This window comes from Mauremys reevesii, linkage group 25, assembly GCF_016161935.1.
Source record: "Mauremys reevesii isolate NIE-2019 linkage group 25, ASM1616193v1, whole genome shotgun sequence".
In the NCBI taxonomy this organism is placed as follows: Eukaryota; Metazoa; Chordata; order Testudines; family Geoemydidae; genus Mauremys; species Mauremys reevesii.
Window position 1 is genome coordinate 15,316,309 of NC_052647.1, and position 22,860 is coordinate 15,339,168.

At 53.1% G+C, this 22,860-nt stretch overlaps 2 protein-coding genes across 7 annotated transcripts; both read right to left on the reverse strand.

The window, feature by feature from the left end:
* Positions 1-4,232: 4,232 nt before the first annotated feature.
* Positions 4,233-10,123, reverse strand: TUBA1B (tubulin alpha 1b). 6 transcript variants are annotated; one of them, XM_039513764.1, is made up of 6 exons: positions 9,975-10,112; positions 8,160-8,349; positions 7,942-8,015; positions 7,631-7,853; positions 7,361-7,509; positions 4,233-5,446 (listed from the first exon to the last, which is right to left on the reverse strand). In XM_039513764.1, exons 4-6 carry the CDS (start codon positions 7,749-7,751, stop codon positions 4,469-4,471), a joined length of 1,248 nt encoding a protein of 415 aa, XP_039369698.1. In that variant the 5' UTR covers positions 7,752-7,853; positions 7,942-8,015; positions 8,160-8,349; positions 9,975-10,112; the 3' UTR covers positions 4,233-4,468. The 6 variants fall into 6 exon arrangements, with proteins under 6 accessions (XP_039369698.1, XP_039369700.1, XP_039369699.1 ...); XM_039513766.1 differs by having other exon boundaries at positions 8,160-8,265; positions 9,975-10,055; XM_039513765.1 differs by lacking the exon at positions 7,942-8,015.
* Positions 10,124-17,216: 7,093 nt separating this feature from the next.
* Positions 17,217-22,305, reverse strand: TUBA1A (tubulin alpha 1a). The gene is made up of 4 exons (XM_039514001.1): positions 22,177-22,305; positions 19,519-19,741; positions 19,249-19,397; positions 17,217-18,426 (listed from the first exon to the last, which is right to left on the reverse strand). The coding sequence occupies exons 1-4, from the start codon at positions 22,177-22,179 to the stop codon at positions 17,446-17,448; spliced, it is 1,356 nt and encodes a 451-aa protein (XP_039369935.1). The 5' UTR covers positions 22,180-22,305; the 3' UTR covers positions 17,217-17,445.
* Positions 22,306-22,860: the final 555 nt, after the last annotated feature.

The following is a 22,860-nucleotide window of genomic DNA, read 5'->3' on the forward strand; positions in this document are numbered from 1 at the left end:
TTCATCAGTCTCATGATTTTATAGCAAACCTCACCATATTCGGTGCTTTTCTTAAAGCCCCCATTCCCCAGGGTCCCATAATTGAGAGGAGAACCTCGCCTGTCACTAAAAAAAACGCTTCTTGGCTGCATGGTCATGCAGAAAATGTAAACGCGAAAGGCTACTGCATTTTACTCCATAAAAAAACAAGGTGGGGAGGGAAAAAAAATCCAGAAACTTAACACCAGACAATATGTCTATCATATAATAAGGGTCTGTCACGGAGTGTGGGGGGTGACTAGGCCTGGCACCCCTGGCTTCCTGCAATTCACCGGGAGTCTCAGCCAGCCAGTGACACAGAAGGTTTATTTACACGACAGGAACACAGTCCCAAACAGGCCTTGCTGGTGCAGACACCAGGACTCCCTTTAGTTAGGTCCATCTGGGGCCCCAGGGAGGCCACAGCCCCATTGGCAAGCCCAAGCCCTGTTGGGGCCCCTCTCCATTCCCCAGCCAGCTCCAAACTGAAACTCCCTCCAGCCTCTCACTCAGCCTCCCCCTGGGTCCTCCCCCAGCTTTTGTGTCCTTTGTCCAAGTTCACAGGCAGAGGTGTCACCTGGCCTCCAACCCCCCTCCTGGGTTCTCAGGTTACCTGCTCAGGTATCTCCCTTCCCCAATGCAGGCCCCTCAAACTCCCCTCCAACCCCCCTCCTGGGTTCTCAGGTTACCTGCTCAGGTATCTCCCTTCCCCAGTGCAGGCCCCTCAAACTCCCCTCCAACCCCCCTCCTGGGTTCTCAGGTTACCTGCTCAGGTATCTCCCTTCCCCAGTGCAGGCCCCCAAACTCCCCTCCACCCTTCCCAGGTCAATACTCCCCACTCAGCATTCACAGAGCACATCAGGAACATTCCCACTTCGTCACAGGGTCCATGTTCTGTAATATGTAATGTCCCCTAATGAGGGGGTGCGAGGCCCAGTAGAAATGCAGACAGCACATTATTATATAGCGCAGGGTGAGAAGGCAGGGCCCGCTGCAAAAACATCCTGTTTTCATTCTCTTCTGCTGACCAGTCCTAGCTGCTGCACTTCCCAGGTCAGAGCTCACCCGACCTGGGCGGCACTGCTCCGAGCCGGGCTTCCCACGGGAAAGAGCCATGTGCAAATAGCACCATCTGCAGGCCAAGGAGGAGTCAGAAGAAACGAGTCTGTCGTTGCCGCTGGGTTGGTCTCTGGTTAGGGAATGGGGATTATTGTGCCACGCCCAGGAGGCAGGAGCCCCAGTCTCGGCCCAGCAGCCAGTGTTAGGCGCTGCACACACACACAACAAAGACAGCCCCTGCCCCAGGGGTCTCACCATCTATTTAAAAACTGAAAACATTTTCACATGCAACCTGGCCAGTTCTGTGCACCTCCCTTCACTCCAGATTTCTCTCCACTTCAAATCCCAGCGCAGGACCCGTTTGCTTTCCCCACCCTCATCTCTGCTTTCAAGCTTCTCAAATCCCTCCGCCCTGTGCTCTTCCTTCTCATGCCCCAAACACACACCTGCTTCCTCCCCACTCCCTCGCTTCAGGAGACGCACTTCTCCAGGAACGTTATACCCCAGGCTGGAACCGTCACCCTGCTCTGGCTGAAGCAGATTAACGTTCTCAGGCAGGGAAGATGTGACCCTACTTGTACAAGCAGTCACCTGCTGACCGTGCTCCCTGAATTTCCCTGGGAGGTGATCCCTGGTAGGAGTGAGAATGTCTGAACCCCTTAGACCACATGCGAACCCTGAACAAACATCAGCTGTATAGCCAGGCACAGTAAAGCGTATGGTCTCCAGCACACAACATGAGCATTGCTGTCTGCGCTCAGCTGCTTTAGAGATTAGAAAACATTGTATAGTATTTTGCATATTACAACCATGTTTTTAAATATATTTACACCACCTAGTTTGCTCCTAAGGGCTATGTTCTTAAAAGGACAATTCCCCCTACAGGAAAGATTGCACTTTTTTTTTTTTTTTTAATATTTTGAAATAGTGGAGAGAGAAAAAAATATGACTCCCTAACCACCTCCTCTCCATTTTACTCTTGAGACCCAGGGCCTGCCCAGCATTTGAAAAATACAGCACCAAGGAGATGGTTAATGCTCTCAGTTGTGCTTATTTAAAAGAGACAGTGATAGGGCTGGATGGAGCCAGTGGTGACCGTGGCTAACAGCCAGTCCTTGGAGTCAATCCACAGTAGGGGCATTTCCAGCAGTGTAGCTGCACTGGTGCTCAGGTGGCAGAACATGGGGCTTGCTCAGCTAGGTTACCAGAGCAGATCACAGTTCAACATAAACTTCCCTTGTAGATGCAGCAACAGAACGGCATCGGTGCCGGGTTCCCTAATGCAGACAGGCCCTTGGACTTTCACTAGTCGCCCACATCAACCTGGGGTATTCTGAGCCGCAGCAAGAGCCCGTGCAGCCCGCAAGAGGGGGTGTTTGAGTCACAGAAGGTAGGTGATTCCGATGACCAGGGAGGGAAGGAGGTGCTGCTGCAACAAGGAATAGAAGGGAGAGACAGTGGGTCTCTTATAACAAGCTGTGTATCAGATACTCTGTTACGCACCCACTTAGTGATTCCAGCTCCCACCACTACCTTGGCAGAAAGAGCTGCTGCATAATCCCTAAGCAGGTCAGGAATTCCCATACACCCTACTAGCCTGTCATGCGATCACCAACCTGCTGGTACTAGATGCTTCAGAGCAAGGTGCACGAAAGTCTGTCAGGCAATTACGGAATAAACTACCCCTGGGGGGGAAGTCACCTTCCAACCCCCAAGCTGCGGATGCTTTATCACCATCTTAGTTTCATAAGGTTTATTCCTTGGAGGAGACGTCATTCTCTGTTGGCCAGTGCTGTCAGAGAGCAGCTCAGGGCTCATTAGAAATGAAATTGAGATACTGAGTGTGACGCAGTAGGGAGCAGGGTGGATTGAGCTGGGAATGTCGTTTAGTTTTACTGGGGCTGTCTGCATGGGGGAGGGGAGAGCAGGGGGTACCTGAGCCTGTAACCTGAGCCAGGAGGGGGGTGGGGCCAGGTGACACCTTTGCCAGGGAAACTGGACAAAGGGGGAGAGCCAGCTGGAGGGGTTTTTGGTTTCAGTTTGGGGCTGGCTGGGAAGAGGCAGGAACCCCAAGTCTGGGGTCTAAGATCCTTGCCCCCCAGAGGGACCCAGCTGAGGGGTCCTGGTTGTGCCTACAAGCCCTGCTTGGGACTGGGGTCCTGTCATCTAATAAACCCTGTTTTACTGACTGGCTGAGAGTCCCGGTGAATCGCAGGAAGTGGGGGGTGCCAGGCCCAGACTCCCCCACACTCCATGACACTGAGCAATGAATTTCTAGGCCTGATCACATCACAGCAGCTCAGTACGACAGCCAAGCTTCGCTTTGGAGTTTGTGCCGCAGCATCTCCCACCATCCTTTGCTCCAAGAAAGCCCTTTAACCTCCTGCCTGAGGCTGAAATTGAGAGTCTTTACCTGATTGTTCAGCTGCCATGACTATGGTGAGAGGCCCAGTGTCATTTCAAAAACTGGTCTATTCAAAATGTTGCTGGAGCTCTGTTCTGCATGGTTATTGCAAGTGCTCAATGCATGGAGCCTGCTTTAAGAGCATCTTCCATCCCAGCGTTCAATACACGGGTCTGTGAAACTTGTAACTAGCTGTGCGACTCTCCAAGGGGTGGTCAGCCAGAAGCATATTATCAGGTACCTGACTAGACCTCTTACGCATAAGCCATGATCCAGCAGGTGGGATGTTGCCTAGTAAATCCTAGCTTTCCATTATGAACATTCCACCCGGCTCCTGTCATGCCACAAGTGACTATGTGAAGGCTGTTGTTCACAACGTAGGGTCTTGCGTTCATGTTTTTAGCTTGCCAGGCACAGTACCTGCAGAGCAGGAAAGCAGCCAGCTGAGCACTCCTTTACCATCCATGCTTGTTTTAAGCAGCACGAGAGCTCTGGCAGAAGGTCAGTTTAAAGCAAGGAAGAGATCCTCATTCAGTGGCTCTCAGTGGAATGAGGGGCAGGAGGCACATGCCTGCCACCGGGCTTGTGTTTAGTCTTCGAAGGAGGCCAACATTGAAGGACAGAAGCATTAGGGAAGGAACTGGCCAGGTGTTCACTGCAGCTTGGAACAGCTGATCTGTGGGCCTGCAGTTTGGACTCCACATGCACTCTGGGACATATGATCCATTTGTATTAGATACACAGAGCAATCTTGTTTTTTTAAAGCCTTTTTTTATTTCAGACATGATATGTTTACAAAGACAAATGGAAAACTGACATGATCAAATTCTGAAACAGTGGGAACTAGTCAGATTGCTGTACTCCTTAAAGGCTCCTTCATACCATTGTGGTACCATCCAGCCCTTCCCTAGTTAACAAGTAAGCAAAGTGTTTTAAGATGAAGTTTTGTGGACACAGGACATGCTGCAGGGATTTAAGAGGGTTAATCTATTCCTCCCCTTCCTCTTCACCCTCCCCTTCAACAGAATCCACACCAACCTCTTCGTAATCCTTCTCTAGGGCAGCCATGTCCTCCCTCGCCTCCGAGAACTCGCCTTCCTCCATCCCCTCCCCTACGTACCAGTGAACAAAGGCACGCTTGGCATACATCAGGTCAAACTTGTGGTCCAGACGAGCCCAGGCCTCAGCTATGGCTGTGGTGTTGCTCAGCATGCACACGGCCCGCTGCACTTTGGCCAGGTCGCCGCCAGGAACCACAGTGGGAGGCTGGTAGTTGATACCAACCTTGAAGCCAGTTGGGCACCAGTCCACAAACTGGATGCTGCGCTTGGTTTTGATGGTGGCAATAGCAGCATTGACGTCTTTGGGAACCACGTCCCCACGGTACAACAGGCAGCAGGCCATGTATTTCCCGTGGCGAGGGTCACATTTCACCATCTGGTTGGCTGGCTCAAAGCAAGCGTTTGTGATCTCTGCTACAGAAAGCTGCTCATGGTAAGCTTTCTCAGCAGAGATGACCGGGGCATAGGTGGCCAGAGGGAAATGGATACGGGGATAGGGCACCAAGTTGGTCTGGAACTCTGTCAGATCTACATTCAGGGCACCATCAAATCGGAGGGAGGCGGTGATGGAGGACACGATCTGGCTAATAAGGCGGTTGAGGTTGGTGTAGGTGGGGCGCTCGATGTCCAGGTTCCTGCGGCAGATGTCATAGATGGCCTCGTTGTCTACCATGAAGGCACAGTCCGAGTGCTCCAGGGTGGTGTGGGTGGTCAGGATGGAGTTGTAGGGCTCCACCACTGCGGTGGAGACCTGAGGAGCAGGGTAGATGGAGAACTCCAGCTTGGACTTCTTGCCATAGTCAACGGACAGACGCTCCATCAGCAGGGAGGTGAACCCAGAACCAGTGCCACCTCCAAAGCTGTGGAAGACCAGGAAGCCCTGGAGACCTGTGCACTGGTCGGCCTAGAAGAAAGTGGAAAGAAAAGCAAGAGGAATTTAGTATAAGTTGTGCTACAAATACATGCTACCTAGAACGAGAAACAAGCACAGTCTTCCATCCCGCACCGCTGACAATTTTCTTCCAAATGAACACTTACTGCTTGCATCCGAAGAAGTGGGTATTCACCCACGAAAGCTCATGCTGCAAAACATCTGTTAGTCTATAAGGTGCCACAGGATTCTTTGCTGCTTCTACAGAACCAGACTAACACGGCTACCCCTCTGATACTTGTTCACTGAAGAGATGCCTGAACGTAGGGCTTGAGGCTGGAGACAAAGTGTCCACTTCCCTCACCCCGAGCAGTTTAAATCTGTGCTGCAGGACAGGCTCTAGTTAGTCCCCAGTCAGTTAAATGCACGACATGTCTGTCCCTTTTATGCCAGGGGCAGAAAGCTCCCGACAGACTGGCTTTGGTGAGAGTTCCCCCTAATGCTGATCCATCACACTTACTGAACTGTCACCCATTCCTCCCTAGATGGATCCGTATCATAAAAGACTGACAGGGATCCCACTCTGCCTCTGTTCAGACCCCCCACAACCCAGATTTGCAGTATCAGAGGCCATATTGCCCCTCTTTGGTGGAACCTCCCAGGTGGAAATTCCCACCCCATAGAAAGCTCACCCTAAGACATGGTGGAAGACATGGCTACTCCACCCAGTTCCATAAGATGCCTCCTTTCACATACCGTGGAAGATTTGCCTGAGTAATGTCCAGTGCCCAGCTGCTGGAGGTGAGCCAGCAAATTCCATTCTCCAGAAAGGAGGAAGAGGCTGAAGTATAATTACTGCACACGTCTAACTCCACAGGCTGCACTAGACTCCCTCAGCCTCACATTGTTCAAAGCCCTTTCTAGGGCGGCATCATTAGCTGTCGCCCAGCTCCTTCCTCTTTACAGGAGAGACAAGGTCTCAAGCAGATCAGATACCCTAGGAAGGGGGATCAAGCTCTCTAAATGCAAGCATCACCCAGGGTCACCAGTTCTCCCTCCCATTAGACATGCTGGTGCCAAGACAGCAGGCAGACCCCTTTTGAGGGGGCCAGATTCCAGCTGCATAGGTAAAGGACTTGTGTCAACGGGAGATTTGCAAGGACCAAGGGTAGCACGTTTCTTGTATGCAGTAATTCGGGTTCTAGTTATTTGCTCAGTATTCACTGCACTCTGAACATCAGTGGGGAGGATGCGCTCTGTATAGGGCTGCTGATTTCCCCATCCTAAATTACCTCTCCTCTGCACTCTCCTCACCTGCACCAGCTCCCAGCCTGGGTCACTCCCATGCCATGCCCTAGCCTATCAAAATGCTCAGGAATGTGAGTGGTTGACAGGTAAACTGTTACTGTTCAGTTTGAGTGACCACCCAGTGAGAGAGGTTGGTAGAAGCATCTGTGTTGGGGGAGGAGGTCTCACATCTCAGAACTGCCATTCCAGCCTGTCTGCAGACATAGGCAGGCACTGCCTTGCATTGGTTTACAGTCCCATATGTGGAAGGTCAACTTTACAGCCATGAGGACTGGAACATTATTCTAATGAAAGCTTATTCTACAGCTCATGAGTAAGTCACAAATAGATGGAGTGGCCCTAGAATCGGACATCCCTGAGCTCGAAGGTGCAGGTCTCCACCAAATGTAAACATCCAAGTACCCACTGTGTGACATTCCTTCAGAGCCACGCCCAGCTCGGACTAATACAGATCTAACACTCCAAGAAAGAAGAACCAGCTGCTGGATGACAAATGCGGGTCTCTAGACTCTTCTGGTATGGCAGCTGTTCCCACAAGTGGAACCAGAGGGAGGGGTACTACAGATTGAAGATTTCTCCCTTCCCCACCACACACCAATAAAGACACTGAACGAAACCCCTCAGATGAGCAGTATTTACCAGCTTGCGGATCCTGTCGAGAACCAGGTCGATGATTTCTTTCCCAATGGTGTAGTGCCCACGGGCATAGTTGTTGGCAGCATCTTCCTTGCCGGTGATGAGCTGCTCGGGATGGAAGAGCTGGCGGTAGGTCCCAGTGCGCACTTCATCTGGGGAGAGGAAAGGCAGAGTTTGTCTCCCCACCACCCATGCACAGCAGCTGACTGCTATAGGCAGACGAGTTTACAAGGGAGCCCAGAAAGCAGTCAGATGATGGCTTCGCATACTCACCTATGACCGTTGGCTCCAAGTCCACAAAGACGGCTCTGGGGACGTGCTTCCCAGCGCCCGTCTCACTGAAGAAGGTGTTGAAGGAGTCGTCTCCTCCACCAATGGTCTTGTCACTGGGCATCTGGCCATCAGGCTGGATCCCATGTTCCAGGCAGTAGAGCTCCCAGCAGGCATTGCCGATCTGGACACCAGCCTGGCCGACGTGGATAGAGATACACTCACGCTGTGGAAGAAATGGAGGGAACCAGTTAGTGACATGACTGCATTATAATCAGTGTCTACAGTGTCCCTGAACCATTACTCCCAAGTACCTCATTGCTCTGGGTCAGACCATGCCCTTTGGAACAAGGATCTCCTCTCGCTGTATTAAAAGGGCAGCATCCATCTGTGTGACACAAGGGAACAGGGTGATGTGGTCCAATGGACGGGCACGGCCCTGCACTGGGAGTGAGGGGATCAGTTCCCCCAATTGCAAGCTCTGTGCCCTGCTTTCCCCAGTCACAAGGCAGGAATAGTATTGTTTATTCACCTTCAATGTCTATAGATCATGATATCAGGGCCTTTGGTCCAATCTCCAGTAGCATACCGTCAGTGCTTCAGGAGATCTTTTGAGTCACAGCATGGCCTCTGAATGTCTGGGTTCATGAAGGAGTAAGTTTTGGATCTGTAGTTAGCGAACTAATCTCTGGTCAGATTTCCTGCACCTTAGAACAGATTTCCTATGACACACATTGGGATTGGATTACCATTTTGCATCCAGATTCTGGTCTGCATGTGCCCACTTTCCCTCCCCGCACCTACCCCTCCACTGGCTTAGGGAGGGAATCTTTATTTAGCTAAATAAAGAATGCTACATCTCATGTTATGATCACACTTCTCAAGGCACAGGAAGAATAGTCTGAGAGGAGAAGGAAATATACAATGGAGTTTTCCACCCTGTGGTCTAGTTAAAAAAAGTTATAAATGAATGAACAATTCAGCATAAAGCAGCAACTGCACTGTCTGCAGCCAGCCTCTGAGTGGTTTACCAGCAATCACACCACTTGCAAGCCATCAGCTGACCGTCTCCCCCACTCTCAAAAAATAGAACTGATGCAGTCAGCTTCCGCATCTGCAAAGTGGAAAGGTCTAAGCAAATTGTTCCTCTCCCGACACACAAATTTACTCTCTGCAGGAACATCTGCCACCAGTGACCCACTCCTAGGATTACCTAGGCCTAGATCTAGATTTAGCCTACATCTCTCCCTCTTACAATCCACTTACATTCCTAAAGCACACACCCCACCCTTCCTGAACACACCACCTGCTCCAACACATTTCTATCCGCCTCTGCAAAGAATCAGCAGGGACAGGTGGCACTTGTGTCAGAGGCAACTGAACCTTTTGGAGTTTAGCAAATCTAAGACAAGGGAATTACAGCTTTTGGGGCATCCAATAAGACCCCCAAATGCAGCACTTATGTTTCCTCTGGAAAATACACAAACCCAGTGGCCATTTCTCTTTAGCAAGCATTTCAAATAGCTGCAGCAGGAAGGATTTATTTTAGCAAGAGATGCAAGAAAGAGCAACCCCTGTAACCCCACCCATCAACGCCACACTTGATCCCAGGAACACTGGGTGCTTTTGAGCCACGCACTGGCTTTTCTGGACAAGAACCGCAGGCTTACCCAGCCTCGAGGGGGTTTTGGTTTTCCCCCAAGGAGCCGCACAGGGCTGGATACAGGGCGCGCAGGGGAGACGCTGCAGGAGCTGCAGTGGGGTCTGGGCGGGAATTAGGGCAGCACCAGGTGGTGATGGGGGGTATTTGCCATGAGGCGCGCGCAGGGGGAGACGCTGCAGGAGCCGCAGTGGGGTCTGGGCGGGAATTAGGGCAGCACCAGGTGGGGGTGGGGTATTTGCAATGAGGAGCGCGCAGGGGGAGACGCTGCAGGAGGGTCTGGGCGGGAATTAGGGCAGCACCAGGTGGGGGGTATTTGCAGTGCGCAGGGGCTGGGATTCATTCCTAGGCTGGGGCGTTTGCAGGGATGGCGGGATTATATAACGTGCTGTGCCAGGGAACAGCTGCTGCGGGGTGGGGAGCCACGCACGTGCAGACACGACTCAAACACGTGGCCTTTTAACCCTCCCCCCCCGCCCCGCTTTGCAGGGACGGGGTGCGCGCGCACCCGGCCGTTGCGGCAGCCGCCGCCACGCGCCCGAGCCCTTCCCCGCGCGCGGGAAATGTAACGGCCGGAGGGAGGCGCCAATGGGGGTCGGCTGGCGCGCGCGCGCGCGTCCTCCCCTCAGGGTTTGGCGCCAACGCAGCCCCCTGCCCCGCACAGCCCCCCGCACACCCCCCACTCACCATGCTGCGGGGCGGGCGGGCGCAGGTAGCGAGCGGGCGGGGACGTTACTTCTCCCGACAAGCGAAGAGTCGCTGGAAGTAACCGAGTGAGGGGGGCGGGCGCCGGCGGCGGCTTTTCTACTCGCGTCCCCGGGGAGGCGGGGCCCGGCCGCCTGCGTCAGCCCCGAGCCCGGCCGCCATTGGCGGGCGGGCCCGTCCGTCTGTGAGCTCACAATGCGGGGGCTGCTGTGGGGGACCCCGTGTTTATCTGGGCGTTGGGGCGCCCCCCCAGCCGGCCCCTCCCCCGCCCCAGCAGATCTGGGTTTAGGGGCGCCCCCCAGCCCCCAGGGACACCCCCCACCCCGGGGTCCCCAGGACCAGCGCCCCCCCACCCCGGGGACACCCCCCACCCCGGGGTCCCCAGGACCAGCGCCCCCCCACCCCGGGGACACCCCCCCACCCCGGGGTCCCCAGGACCAGCGCCCCCCCACCCCGGGGACACTCCCTGGCGGCAGCCAGGGCTGGGGTGCCCCGGCCCGCCCCCAAAGGCGACCCCCCCACACGAGGGGCACACACGGGGCCGGTGGGGGGCCATTGCCCAGCGGGGTGGGTGCCGGCGCCCGGTGCTGTACGCAAACCAGGCTGCTCAACCTGGCTCCTGTGCAGCCCCGGGGGGGGCACCACTGTTCTAGGGTCAGGATGGCGGGTCACAGCCCCGTCTGCAGAGCCCCGGGGCCACGCGCTGGAAACCCCCGTTTGAGACAAAGGCCCCTTTCAGTACAGGCCCGAGCGGGGTGGGTTTTAACTAGACCCCCGCAAGCCAGGCGGATGTTGCTGGCTCCCGCTGGGTGGGGAAGACAAATGTCTGGCAGCTGCCAGGGGCTTCTCTGCACATTTGGCTTCCACATAACTGGGATAGTTTCAGGCTGAGCCGCAGCTGACGCGCTCGCCCCAGCCCCTCGCCCCCTCCCCGCAGATGCCAGCTTAGATTCGGCGCCACCAGAGAAAAATGCAACTTTGCAAGCTACTGTCTAGCGCCCAGATTGAAAATTGCAGCTGCTGCACTGGGAAGGGCTTTGTGAGGCCTGCCTGTGAGCGCTGCCAGCCGGGCGGCACAGCCAGCCTTTGTCTCGGCTTTAAAATCAAACCAGTAAAACTGCATCGTCACGCGCGGAGGATGAGGCTGGCAGAAGAAGAGGAAGGGCAGCCAGGTCTGGTTCCCGGATGCCATCAATAATGGAGCAGGCTGCAGACCTGTGTGCAGGGCGGGGGAGCTGGGCCAGGCCGCCTGACTGGGACTGCGGCTCCAGGCTGCAGAGGAAAAATGCGGCAGCAGGGACAGGAATGGCTCTGCCTGGCTCCCATGGGCAGGGCGGGGAGCAGAAACGCGCCGGAGGGGAGCAGGGGGCTGAGCTGAGTCTGGGCTCACACCCAGGTTACTCCTGGGGAAGAACTCCAGCCTCCAGGAGCCAGAGGGGCAGCAGTCCCAGGGGAGAGAGAAAGGGGAAACAGTGCTTCTCCAAACGCCCTCCCTGCCAGCCCAGGCACACGCCACAGCAGCACCCAGCGCCGCCTGGACACCCGCTGCAGCACTGCCCCCCACACACCCCAGTCACCCTTTGGCAAGGGCACACTGGGAAGCAGCATACCCCTCCGGCCAGGGACACCCCCTGCAAACATCTTCCTGCAAACACTGGACCCCTCAGCATTTAACGTAGCCTTTCATCCTCCTGTCTCCTTCCTCCTGCTCTCCACGTGTCTGACCCCCTGTGCAGAGCTCCCCTCTAGCCTCTGCGGCACCCAGAGGAGTCTAGCTGCCTTCCCCCGTTGCTCCCTTTGGGGAGCTGTGGCCCCAGCATGAGCGGTTTGTTGTTCACTCTGGGCAAGAACCACCTAGACAACAGCAGCAGCCTGGCCTGGCCGTGTTGCCTGGATTCCCATTTCCTTAGGCAAAGTGGAGGCAGCAGGAATGGGGACTCTCTCCCCCTGCTTGCAGGGGGGGGGCAAGGAGAGGAGGGCTCACCACCTTTGCCCCCCCCCCCCTCAACGGGGGAGCTAGTCACCACCAAACAAACCTGGTTTTAAAAAGGGGCCGCAACGGTCTAGTTTCTTTATTCCCAAACCTGGGAACCTGGGCTTGCTGCCTGCCTGGCTGGTGTGAGGTGTGATTGACAGCAGGTGACCTGACCTGGTTTGACTGCTGTCAGCTGGCCAGCAGCAGGGCAACTGGGGATGGGGATGGGATGGATCAACAGCAGCAGCAAGCAACAGCAGCAATATTTGTGATACTTATTTGCACTTCAGTGGTGCAGAGCAGTGAAAAACCTGAAAACCCTGTTGTGTATTGCAGGGCGTTGTGGTGTGAGGGTGTGTTGTGCAGGACAGGTAACTGCAGTGTCAAATTCCTGTAACACACGTAAGGTTTAGGGGGAGGGATCCAGCAGGGCAGGCCTGGGCATTGGATGATGGTTGTGATGCAGGCCTTTTAAAAAGCTGCAAGGCAAAGCCACCTGGATAGGCCCCCTCCTCAAAGCACACACAAGGGACCCAAACTGCAGCCGATGGGCCTTGCTCTGTCCTGCAGATGGGCCCGACAGATGTAAAAAGCGCCCTGCTCGTGTTCAGCAGGGCCGCACTCACCTAGAAACCAGTCTGGGAGGGCGAGGGCCACCAGTCTCTGCTTTCCTGGCACAACCGTTTTTTCCCAGGAGACCCATGAACACAACCCGAAACCCAGGGAGAAGGGGCTTGTTGCAGAGCATTCATCTCAGCCTGTCACTTTATCTCTTGCACTTGGACTGGGGGCTTGTTCTGTGTTGTCCCCATTTGAATCCCTTGCCCTTGAGGCCGCATACTGCCCAGCTGTGGTACAGCTCCTCTGATGTGGGTCTTCACAGAAACTTGTCAATGCCACCCCTCGGTCAGCCAGAGGAGACACTGTTGAGCTATGCAAAGCATTCCCTGCTCCCCAGCGCCTGGAGACAAGCAGGATATTCTCTGTGGCAATGACTTAGGGTTTGTTATAAGATGGGGAGCTCTCTCTCTCGGTTATTAATAGATAGGAGAACTTGCTTGGTGCAGTCACAGCAGGCGACATATTGCCGATGTGCCATGCTCAGATTTCAAATGGGGCAGGCTGTCTTTGTAGCTATAGAGAGGTTCGCTTGGGTGGAAGCCCTGTTTGCTACCTGTCATGCTACCTCCTAAAGGTTTGCAAAATGGACAACAGAAAGGAAACCCGCACCTCCTTCCCCTTTTATGCAGAGTTTGCAGGGCTTTTTCTGTTGTCCCGTATCTTAGCACTCAGGCCTTGTCTGCATGATGCTTTTTTCCTAAAATTTCCCACTGTTGCTACTACTGGTGGAAGTGCATTGACGGCAGGCAACTGTGAGAATGTTAAGGGGAAAACAAGGCTAGTGCAGACACACACAGAATCACGTGAATGTGTTTGTTTGGCGCTTTGAGAACATGCCAACATTCTTCCCTTCCCTCGCGGGATCTGCAACTGGCTCTAGCTAGATGGGTTCTTATTTTATCTATATTTTGTACAATGACTAACAAAAGGGGCAGGCCAAGAATATCTGAAGACCTTTCAGAGGCTTATAAAACAAAAATGGTCCATTTTTCACTAGGCCAAAACGTTGGCTCCATTTCCTCTGTTGTCCCACCTCCAAACTGAAATGTGTCTGATCTAATCTCTTACAGGGCTCATTCTAAATAATCCTATTTCCTGTTGTTTTTCTGAGCGGTTTATGAGTAACCTCACTGCTCTCTCACCACAGGCTGCAAAGAGACCTCTGTTTTCACACAGTGGCTGCTTCTACACTGGCAAAGCGGGAGACATTCACTACCCCACCCCCCTGCTCACTGCTGCAGGGCCGCTGGTGGAAGTGAGAGCTGTAGAATGGGTCAGGTAAGCCTGTGCATTTTTATCATTGTGCCATCATCTAACCATGCTCTAAACTCCACTGCAGCCGCTAACATTGTTTCCCCTGGGCTGAGTATTATGACTCCATTTTTGCCCATGTAGACAAGACTTAGGAAAGCATCATTCACACAAAAGTATTACACATTCCAAAGCAGTTTTTACTTGCAAGCAAAAGCAAACTACATGGGGTATTGTAAAAATGTTTCAGTTCCTTATGTTGTCCTATGGTACATGAGGAAAAGGTCTATAGAGTAAAAAAATACTTATTTGTACAGCATATTGTTATCCTGTGGAACTCACTGCCACAGGAAGTCAAGTCAAATCAATGGATAGCTTTTATAAAGACCTGGATAATTGTCCGATCAACAACATTGATAAAACAAAGTAATAATAATCTCATGCTTCAAGCTGTAAACTGATCACCTTCAGGAAACTTCAGCAGAGAGGGCAGTTGAAACGAACACTTGCTTTTAAGAAACTTGTTAGGGGGTTCCTGTAGCCAGTTAATGCGAACCTCTTAAAGATTAGATGTTTGCAAGAATGAACACGCACTCAGCCCTGATGGGTAAGAAAGGGCTTGCCACAGCTGCCCTCCAGAAAGGCTTACATGGATCGTGTTTATTTGTCTCTGTGCCAGCCACTGGAGGACAGCATAGGTGCATCTGAACAGTGGCTCCCTGAAGCATGGTTCCTGCGCATGCATGAATCAGTAGTTTTAGACTCATGACAAATTACTCCAGCAAAGAATGTCGTGCTTTGTGTTTAATTGTATCTGGCATCTCTGAGTAGCCATCTTGTTTGGACAAGGATACTGGCAAAAACCCATTAGTGACTGTCCTCCAGTTTCAGAGTAGCAGCCGTGTTAGTCTGTAGCCGCAAAAAGAACAGGAGTACTTGTGGCACCTTAAAGACTAACAAATTTATTCTTCTACGGATTAAACATTCAGAAGAGCTTTGGTGCTTTTAATACCTAAAAAATCTCTACCCAGCAAAGTTCTTCTGATAACAACTATTAAAACATGTTGGAAACTCATTTATAAGCTGCCGGTTCCCCTACACAAATGACAGCAGGATGTTACAAAAAAAATACTGTATTCAAAGCTGCATGCCTGAATAGAATGAATTCTTCTCAGGCTGGGAACACACAGGCCATTGTGTTCATTGCATCCCTGCTGTTTCCCTGCTCCCATTTTTATTGTCCGAGATGAGCTTTTCTTAAAGGCAGGCCCAGCCCCTGCTACTCTTTCTCCCCTCTCGAATTTCACCTTGTTTGACTTCTATTATTTATTCCACTCTGGAGCTAACATTGACTAGCAAAGGTGGGGCATTATGCCACTTAGCAGCCTCTTTTTTAATCTTTCCAACCAAAAAGGGTTTTTGTGTGTGAGTGGCTATAACTGAAAGTAGGTACTTAACTCTGCTTGCTGTAGCCTGCATCCTTCCCTTGAACTGTTTGTTTTGCAGGAGGAAGGGCTTTAGGAACTGAATGCTGGGGGGGTTGGTCTTGTTTGACAAAAAGGTGTGAAATTAGGGTAATATTGCAATGCTGCTGCTGCCAAATTGTCTTCCTCCTTTGGCATAAAGGGCACTGAAGACCAGGAAGGTTTTGCAAAAACAAGGGAATTTTTTAAAAATTCCAAACTTGCATGTTACAGAAATAAAACAGAAGTGAAACTAGGAACTGTTTTAATCATGGAAGCTCCAGTCACATCTCTCCTAGTCTGTTACCAAAACCCCTCAGTTCACTTACATCTCACTGCAGTCCAGGCATTATCCTATATGTATCTGGTTTGAAATATTGATGGCAAGTGAATGTTTTATGAGCCAAACTTTAGAGGCAGGTGTATGGTACAGTGCCTAATTCTGCAGGCAGAGGCACACAGAGGAAGGAAAGGCTACAGGGTTAAGACCAAAATTAATAACTTCCCCCGAAACCAAGAGTGAAACTCTAAAACAACAAGGAGTCCAGTGGCACCTTAAAGACTAGCAGATTTATTTGGGCATAAGCTTTCAGGGGTAAAAAGCCCCCACTTCAGCTGCATGGCTGAAGAAGTGAGTTTTTTACCCCCGAAAGCTTATGCCCAAATAAATCTGTTAGTCTTTAAGGTGCCACCGGACTGCTTGTTGTTTTTGTGGATACAAACTAACATGGCTACCCCAATAGTGACTTCAATGGGCACAGGCCTAGGGCCACACTTTCGGTAGGGGATGATGCATTTGGGCTCTGGGGTACACCCTGCACCCCTTGAAGTCATTGGGGTTTTGCCAATGGGGCCAGGATTTTACCCTGTCTTCAGTCCAGTCTTCCCCAATGTGTGTCCCCAGGTTACAGCTTTCAGTGGCAGCTAAATGCTCCATGCCAGGGCAAATTTAATTTGCTTTTTCCAACCACCTCAATTTGGCTAATGGAAACCGTTTCAATTCGCTTCTGCTGTACTCTGTTTAATTCCCATGTGCTTATGCACTAGCACAATGCTGCAGTTTTGATTGCAGATGCTGCAGAGGAGTATTTATTAGTCAAGGAAAATAGTTTAAATGTGTATTTTAAAAAGAAATTAATGAAGCATTTCCATTAGTTTTAGATTTCAGGGCAAATTTGACCAGACACTGTGCTTTCAATGGGTATGTTGGATTAAGATGTCACTGTTGCCTGGGTAATGCTATGTAGCTTTAGCAACAGTCATCAGATTCATAAGCTTCTGGTTGAGGGGTTATGAAAAGCCCTCAGACATCCTGAAATAAGAGGCACTGATTTGGTTTCAGTTATTTTAGATGCTGGGTTAGTGATGGGCTGGTTTGAACCCCTCTCTTCCCCAAATGGACCCAGCTGAAATGTTAAGTCTGCTCTGGAGTGAAAACAGGAGGCCAGTTTCCAGACCTAGTTGATTTTTTTACTTCTCTGCATACATAACATGTGGCAGGTGGGCATGGCCTGGTCTTCCCTGCAGCGAGGTGGCCACAAGGGCTCCTTGGGGTCGCTGGCAGGAGTTGGTGCAGACTCAGGGCTGCACTAATTTACAACCAGTTCAAGCTTAAGGAAGCGCAGTGGTGGCTTAAAACCATTGCGGCTGGATCTCCCCTACAAGTGTGGGTGTCAATCATTGTAAAACACACAAAATTCAGGGTTTGGGTTTTTTTTTGTTTTTTAATAAAAAGTGTCGTTTGACAACTGAAGTCTGCAGTTTCAGATTTTGCAGAGGGCAGTTTCACGGTCTTCTAAAAGACCCTCAAAGTGTGTCTATTGTGTGCAACTACATGCCCCTATCCGTGGTCTGGAGATTTAAATGAAGATTGATGTCAGGAGCGTGTTGAGTAAATACACAAGACACGGATCCTCTAAGACAGGGAATGCTTTTTTATTCACAAACCCACAGGAGAAGTGGACGGTTTGGGTCTGTACCAAAAACTTTCATGATTTTAAGCACAGATCAGTTACCAGACAACACACACACACACATTTGGGCATACACTGCTACATACAAATTAACTGATCGGACCAAACATTTTGAACGTTTAGAATAGTTTAAGCTCCCTGTAAGAGCAGCACCGTTGTGACATTTTACTTTAGTATTCCTCCCCTTCCTCTTCACCCTCCCCTTCAACAGAATCCACACCAACCTCTTCGTAATCCTTCTCTAGGGCAGCCATGTCCTCCCGCGCCTCCGAGAACTCGCCTTCCTCCATCCCCTCCCCTACGTACCAGTGAACAAAGGCACGCTTGGCATACATCAGGTCAAACTTGTGGTCCAGACGAGCCCAGGCCTCAGCTATGGCTGTGGTGTTGCTCAGCATGCACACGGCCCGCTGCACCTTGGCCAGGTCGCCGCCAGGAACCACAGTGGGAGGCTGGTAGTTGATACCAACCTTGAAGCCAGTTGGGCACCAGTCCACAAACTGGATAGTGCGCTTGGTTTTGATGGTGGCAATAGCAGCATTGACGTCTTTGGGAACCACGTCCCCACGGTACAACAGGCAGCAGGCCATGTATTTCCCGTGGCGAGGGTCACATTTCACCATCTGGTTGGCTGGCTCAAAGCAAGCGTTTGTGATCTCTGCTACAGAAAGCTGCTCATGGTAAGCTTTCTCAGCAGAGATGACCGGGGCATAGGTGGCCAGAGGGAAATGGATACGGGGATAGGGCACCAAGTTGGTCTGGAACTCTGTCAGATCTACATTCAGGGCACCATCAAATCGGAGGGAGGCGGTGATGGAAGACACAATCTGGCCTATCAACCGGTTCAGGTTGGTGTAGGTGGGGCGCTCGATGTCCAGGTTCCTGCGGCAGATGTCATAGATGGCCTCGTTGTCTACCATGAAGGCACAGTCCGAGTGCTCCAGGGTGGTGTGGGTGGTCAGGATGGAGTTGTAGGGCTCCACCACTGCGGTGGAGACCTGAGGAGCAGGGTAGATGGAGAACTCCAGCTTGGACTTCTTGCCATAGTCAACAGACAGACGCTCCATCAGCAGGGAGGTGAAACCAGAACCAGTGCCACCTCCAAAGCTGTGGAAGACCAGGAAGCCCTGGAGACCTGTGCACTGGTCAGCCTATAAGGTGGAAACACAAAGGAAGTTATTTTTAAGAACATAAGAATGGCCATCCTGGGTCAGACCAATGGTCCATCTAGCCCAGTATTTTGTCTTCCGACAGTGGCCAATGCCAGATACTTCAGAAGGAATTAACAGAACAAGGCAATTACTGAGAGTGATCCATCTGTCATCCAGCATGTGGCAGTCAGAGGCTTTGGGATGCCCCAAGCATCGGGTTGATGGACCTGTCCTTCATGAACTAGATTTTTGAAACCAGTTATACTTTGGCCTTCACAACATCCCCTGGCAGCAAGCTCCACAGGTTGACTGTGCATTGTGTGAAGTACTTCCTTTTCTTTGTTTTAAACCTGCTGCCTAGTAATTTCATCAGTTGATTGGATAATTGAACTGACTAGTTATACCATGGTGGGAAGTTCACTTACTTTCTTCCCCTCCTAGAAATGTTTCCTCTTAGGACCAAATTCTGTTCTATTAAATCTGGGTTCACTCCATCATACTTGGTGGCGTTTCATCAGTGTAAATCCAGTGTAACAGAGATAAAAATATGCCCTTTAATAACTTATCTGTTACAAAGTTACTAGTCCGTATTCACTACCTGCTATTCTTAGCCCAGTACCACTCTGAGTGACTACTCTATTTCAAAGGACTTTTTAATTCACCTTAGGCCCACCTGGAAATACGGTGACCCTAAATACATCAACAATATGATTAGTTGGGATAGGAGGCAGGGGGAGAAACCATCAGCTATGAACCTATGTCTTTCAAACAGCTTCCCATTCACGGCCTGCCCAGATCACCCTCAAGAGAGATGGGATCTACCAATTTACGGATCCTGTCGAGAACCAGGTCGATGATTTCTTTCCCAATGGTGTAGTGCCCACGGGCATAGTTGTTGGCAGCATCTTCCTTGCCAGTGATGAGCTGCTCGGGATGGAAGAGCTGGCGGTAGGTCCCAGTGCGCACTTCATCTGGGGAGAGGAAAGGCAGAGTTTGTCTCCCCACCACCCATGCATAGCAGCTGACTGCTATAGGCAGACGAGTTTACAAGGGAGCCCAGAAAGCAGTCAGATGATGGCTTCGCATACTCACCTATGACCGTTGGCTCCAAGTCCACAAAGACAGCTCTGGGGACGTGCTTGCCAGCGCCTGTCTCACTGAAGAAGGTGTTGAAGGAGTCGTCTCCTCCACCGATGGTCTTGTCACTGGGCATCTGGCCATCAGGCTGGATCCCATGTTCCAGGCAGTAGAGCTCCCAGCAGGCATTGCCGATCTGGACACCAGCCTGGCCGACGTGGATAGAGATGCACTCACGCTGTGGAGAAGATGGTGGGAGGTGGGAAGAGAAGATGTAAGCACATGGGGTTGGTCTGCAACTGCATGTTAAGTGACTTTTGATTAATTGAGGCATCTCTAGAAACTCCCTTTGAAACCTTCATTTTTGCCTTTTTGGCTCCTCAATGTATAAAATGGTAACAGCAAAATCAGGCACCATGAGCTTTGTAGCTGGATATGCTCTGAACAGACTCAGTGTCGGCTTTATCACAGCAAGCAGCATGTCACACAGATCCTTTGTGTAACCCACATGTTTAACACACCAGATGCTTTCCAAATTGCAGGGAAAGGAAGAGCACAGATAACTGGCAGGAACGGAAGCAAAAAGAAGAAAATACTCATGAACCGTGGAGAGGCAGGTGGTATCTGGAAACAACTGAGCAGTACCACAAGTCTTGAAAAGTGTCTGCCTGCCACGCCCAGTTTTTCCTTATGTGGGGCCTGATCCTGCTCCCATGGAAGTAACTGGTGAAACACCGACTGATTTGGGTACAGGACTGGGGTGATGGGTATTACTGTGAATAAGGGCCCAATCCTACAAAACAAGGAGCAGCTCCCCATTGTTCTCATGGAGAAGCCAGCCCCCACTGAGTGTGCTGAACCCTTCCAGGAACCTGGTCCACAGTGTCCCCTCCGGGGCGTCCGCAGCGGGTGCTCGGTACCTGGTAAGATCAGCCTCCAAACCACCGCAATTGCTTTTCTATCCCCCTCTCCCAGCCTCCTCCCACATGCACAGATGGCTAACCCCCAGGAGAGCCTAGCCTCGGGAATCATGAATGGAGCTGCCATGCCCAGCCAGGGAACACTGGACTGGCCATAGCTGGGAGAAAATCCCAACCCTCCCTCTGCCCCGCGCCTGCTGGAGTCTGTGCGGACAGCAATGGCTTAGCACAGACTGGGCTATTTCCAGCATGATCTCATTAGACAGCGTTGCCAATTTCCCTCCGCTGAGGTCAGCGGAGAACATGCCCACATGGGAATGAAGTCAATCAATGAAGCGGGTGGGACAAGAGTCAAACCTCGATTCACAGGCCAAGGGAGTGAGCACTGGGGTGAGAGAGGCTGGATGCAACTCCCCATTACTTACACTCTGCCTTGAACGCACTTTAAATTGAATATTGAAAACATGGCCACTGCATTTGGAAAGCTCCCCCGTCCGTCACAAGGCACTGGGGATGCTGCCTGGGGAGCTAATCGAACGAACAGACAGCTACAAAGAATAGGCATGTGCACAAGTGTGCACACGCGCTCACACGCATGTGCACGTGCACTCAAATAGAATGGCTCTGAAGCCCATTTATCTTCCCAGCCCCATCCAGTAACTCTGCAGCCTTGTTCTGCTGGCCCAGGAATAATCATTCTGGTCACATCTGCCTGAGCCCTCCCGCTCTTGGTCTCCTCCTTCAGGCCCCTTGTGCTACCCAGTCATGGACACAAATCAGGAAGGGGAGTGGGGGGCTCTGCCAGTGCCTGATGCTGCAGGGACCTGCTGCTCCTCTCACCTCCGTGAGGAGCCAGCGCCTGGCACTGGGGCTCTCTGGGGCAGGCTGGACGGCCACACCCTGTGCTCCCCCAGCAGCTGCCGGCAGTTTCTGGCTCTCCTGGGAAGGATTTTGGAGCTGGGAGGGACCCGGTGGTTTGCCACGTCCCCTTCCCGCTGCCCAACTCGTCCCTGCGCCCAAAGGGGGCTGCGGAGAGGGCTGGGCAGAGCCCAGAGCCGCTGGCTCCAGACAACGGGGCTCATCTGCCAGCTCCAGGCAGAACCCCCGGGAGCGCCCCTGGGGTACAGCCGCGCCCCACAGAGCCGCGGGGTACAGCCGCGCCCCGTCCCACCGGGCTGCCAATTTCGGTTGGACCGATCTCCGGAGGTTTCATCCCAGGCCACCATCTGTAACGAAAGATTCAGCTCTAGTGCCCGGACCTCCAGGACAATCCTGGAGGGGTGGCTCCCCGCGTCCCCCCTTAGAGCTGGTGGGAGCCCCCGGCGGGGTACAGCCCCGCGTGTCCCCCCCCAGCCCCGAGAGCCCCCGGCGGGGTACAGCCCCGCGTGTCCCCCCCCAGCCCCGAGAACCCCCGGCGGGGTACAGCCCCGGCGGGGTACAGCCCGTGTCCCCCCCGGCGGGGTACAGCACCCCCCGGCGGGGTACAGCCCCGCGTGTCCCTCCCCCAGCCCCGAGAGCCCCCGGCGGGGTACAGCCCCCCCCCGGCGGGGTACAGCCCCGCGTGTCCCCTCCCAGCCCCGAGAGCCCCGCGCATCCTGTCCCCCCCCCCAGCCCCGAGAGCCCCCGGCGGGGTACAGCCCCGCGCCCCCTTGATCTCCCGGCTCTGCCCCCATCGCGCACCGGGGACGGGCTGCAGCCTGGCCGGGGGTGCAAAGGGGAGCCCCGCCTGCAGCCCCCCAGGGCCCCCCCTTACCATGCTGGCTGCTGGGCGCTGGCCGCTTTCTTACCGCGCGACTCTTAGGGGGTCGCTGTAAGAGAACTCGGGGGGCGCGCGGCGGCTCGGCTGCTTTATACCCTCCCGTCGCCATGGCGACGGGCCCGGGCTTCCCGCGGTTGGTCGGCTCGGCCGGCTCCGCCCGGGGATTGGCGCAGCGCGCGGGGGGGATGAGGTAATGGCCCCGCCCCCCGGCTGCAGACAAAGAGCGGGCGGGGCGGGGCGGCTTTGCAGCGCGAATCTGCAGTCAGAGACCCCCCCGCCCCGCCCTGCGGGGAGCGCCTGTCTTTGGGGTCCCCCAGCTGAGCGGGGGGGGCGGGGCTGTCTCTGCACGTATGTGGCCCCCCCAGCCTGGGGGCAGGACATGAGGCAAACTCGGGGCTCATGGGGCCCCCCAGGACGCCCCACACGCGTGCTGCTGGGGAGCACTTGGCATTCTGGTCAGGGGAGAATTCTACCGAGGGGGGTGGAGCTGGGGGGTGCAATAGGGTGACCAGATGTCCCGATTTTACAGGCACAGTCCCGATATTTGGGGCTTTTTCTTATATAGGCTCCTATTACCCCCATCCCCGTCCCGATTGTTCACACTTGCTGTCTGGTCACCCTAGGTGCACGCAGGGCTGCAAGCACCAGCTCACCCTCGGAGCCCTGCATCCCCATCTT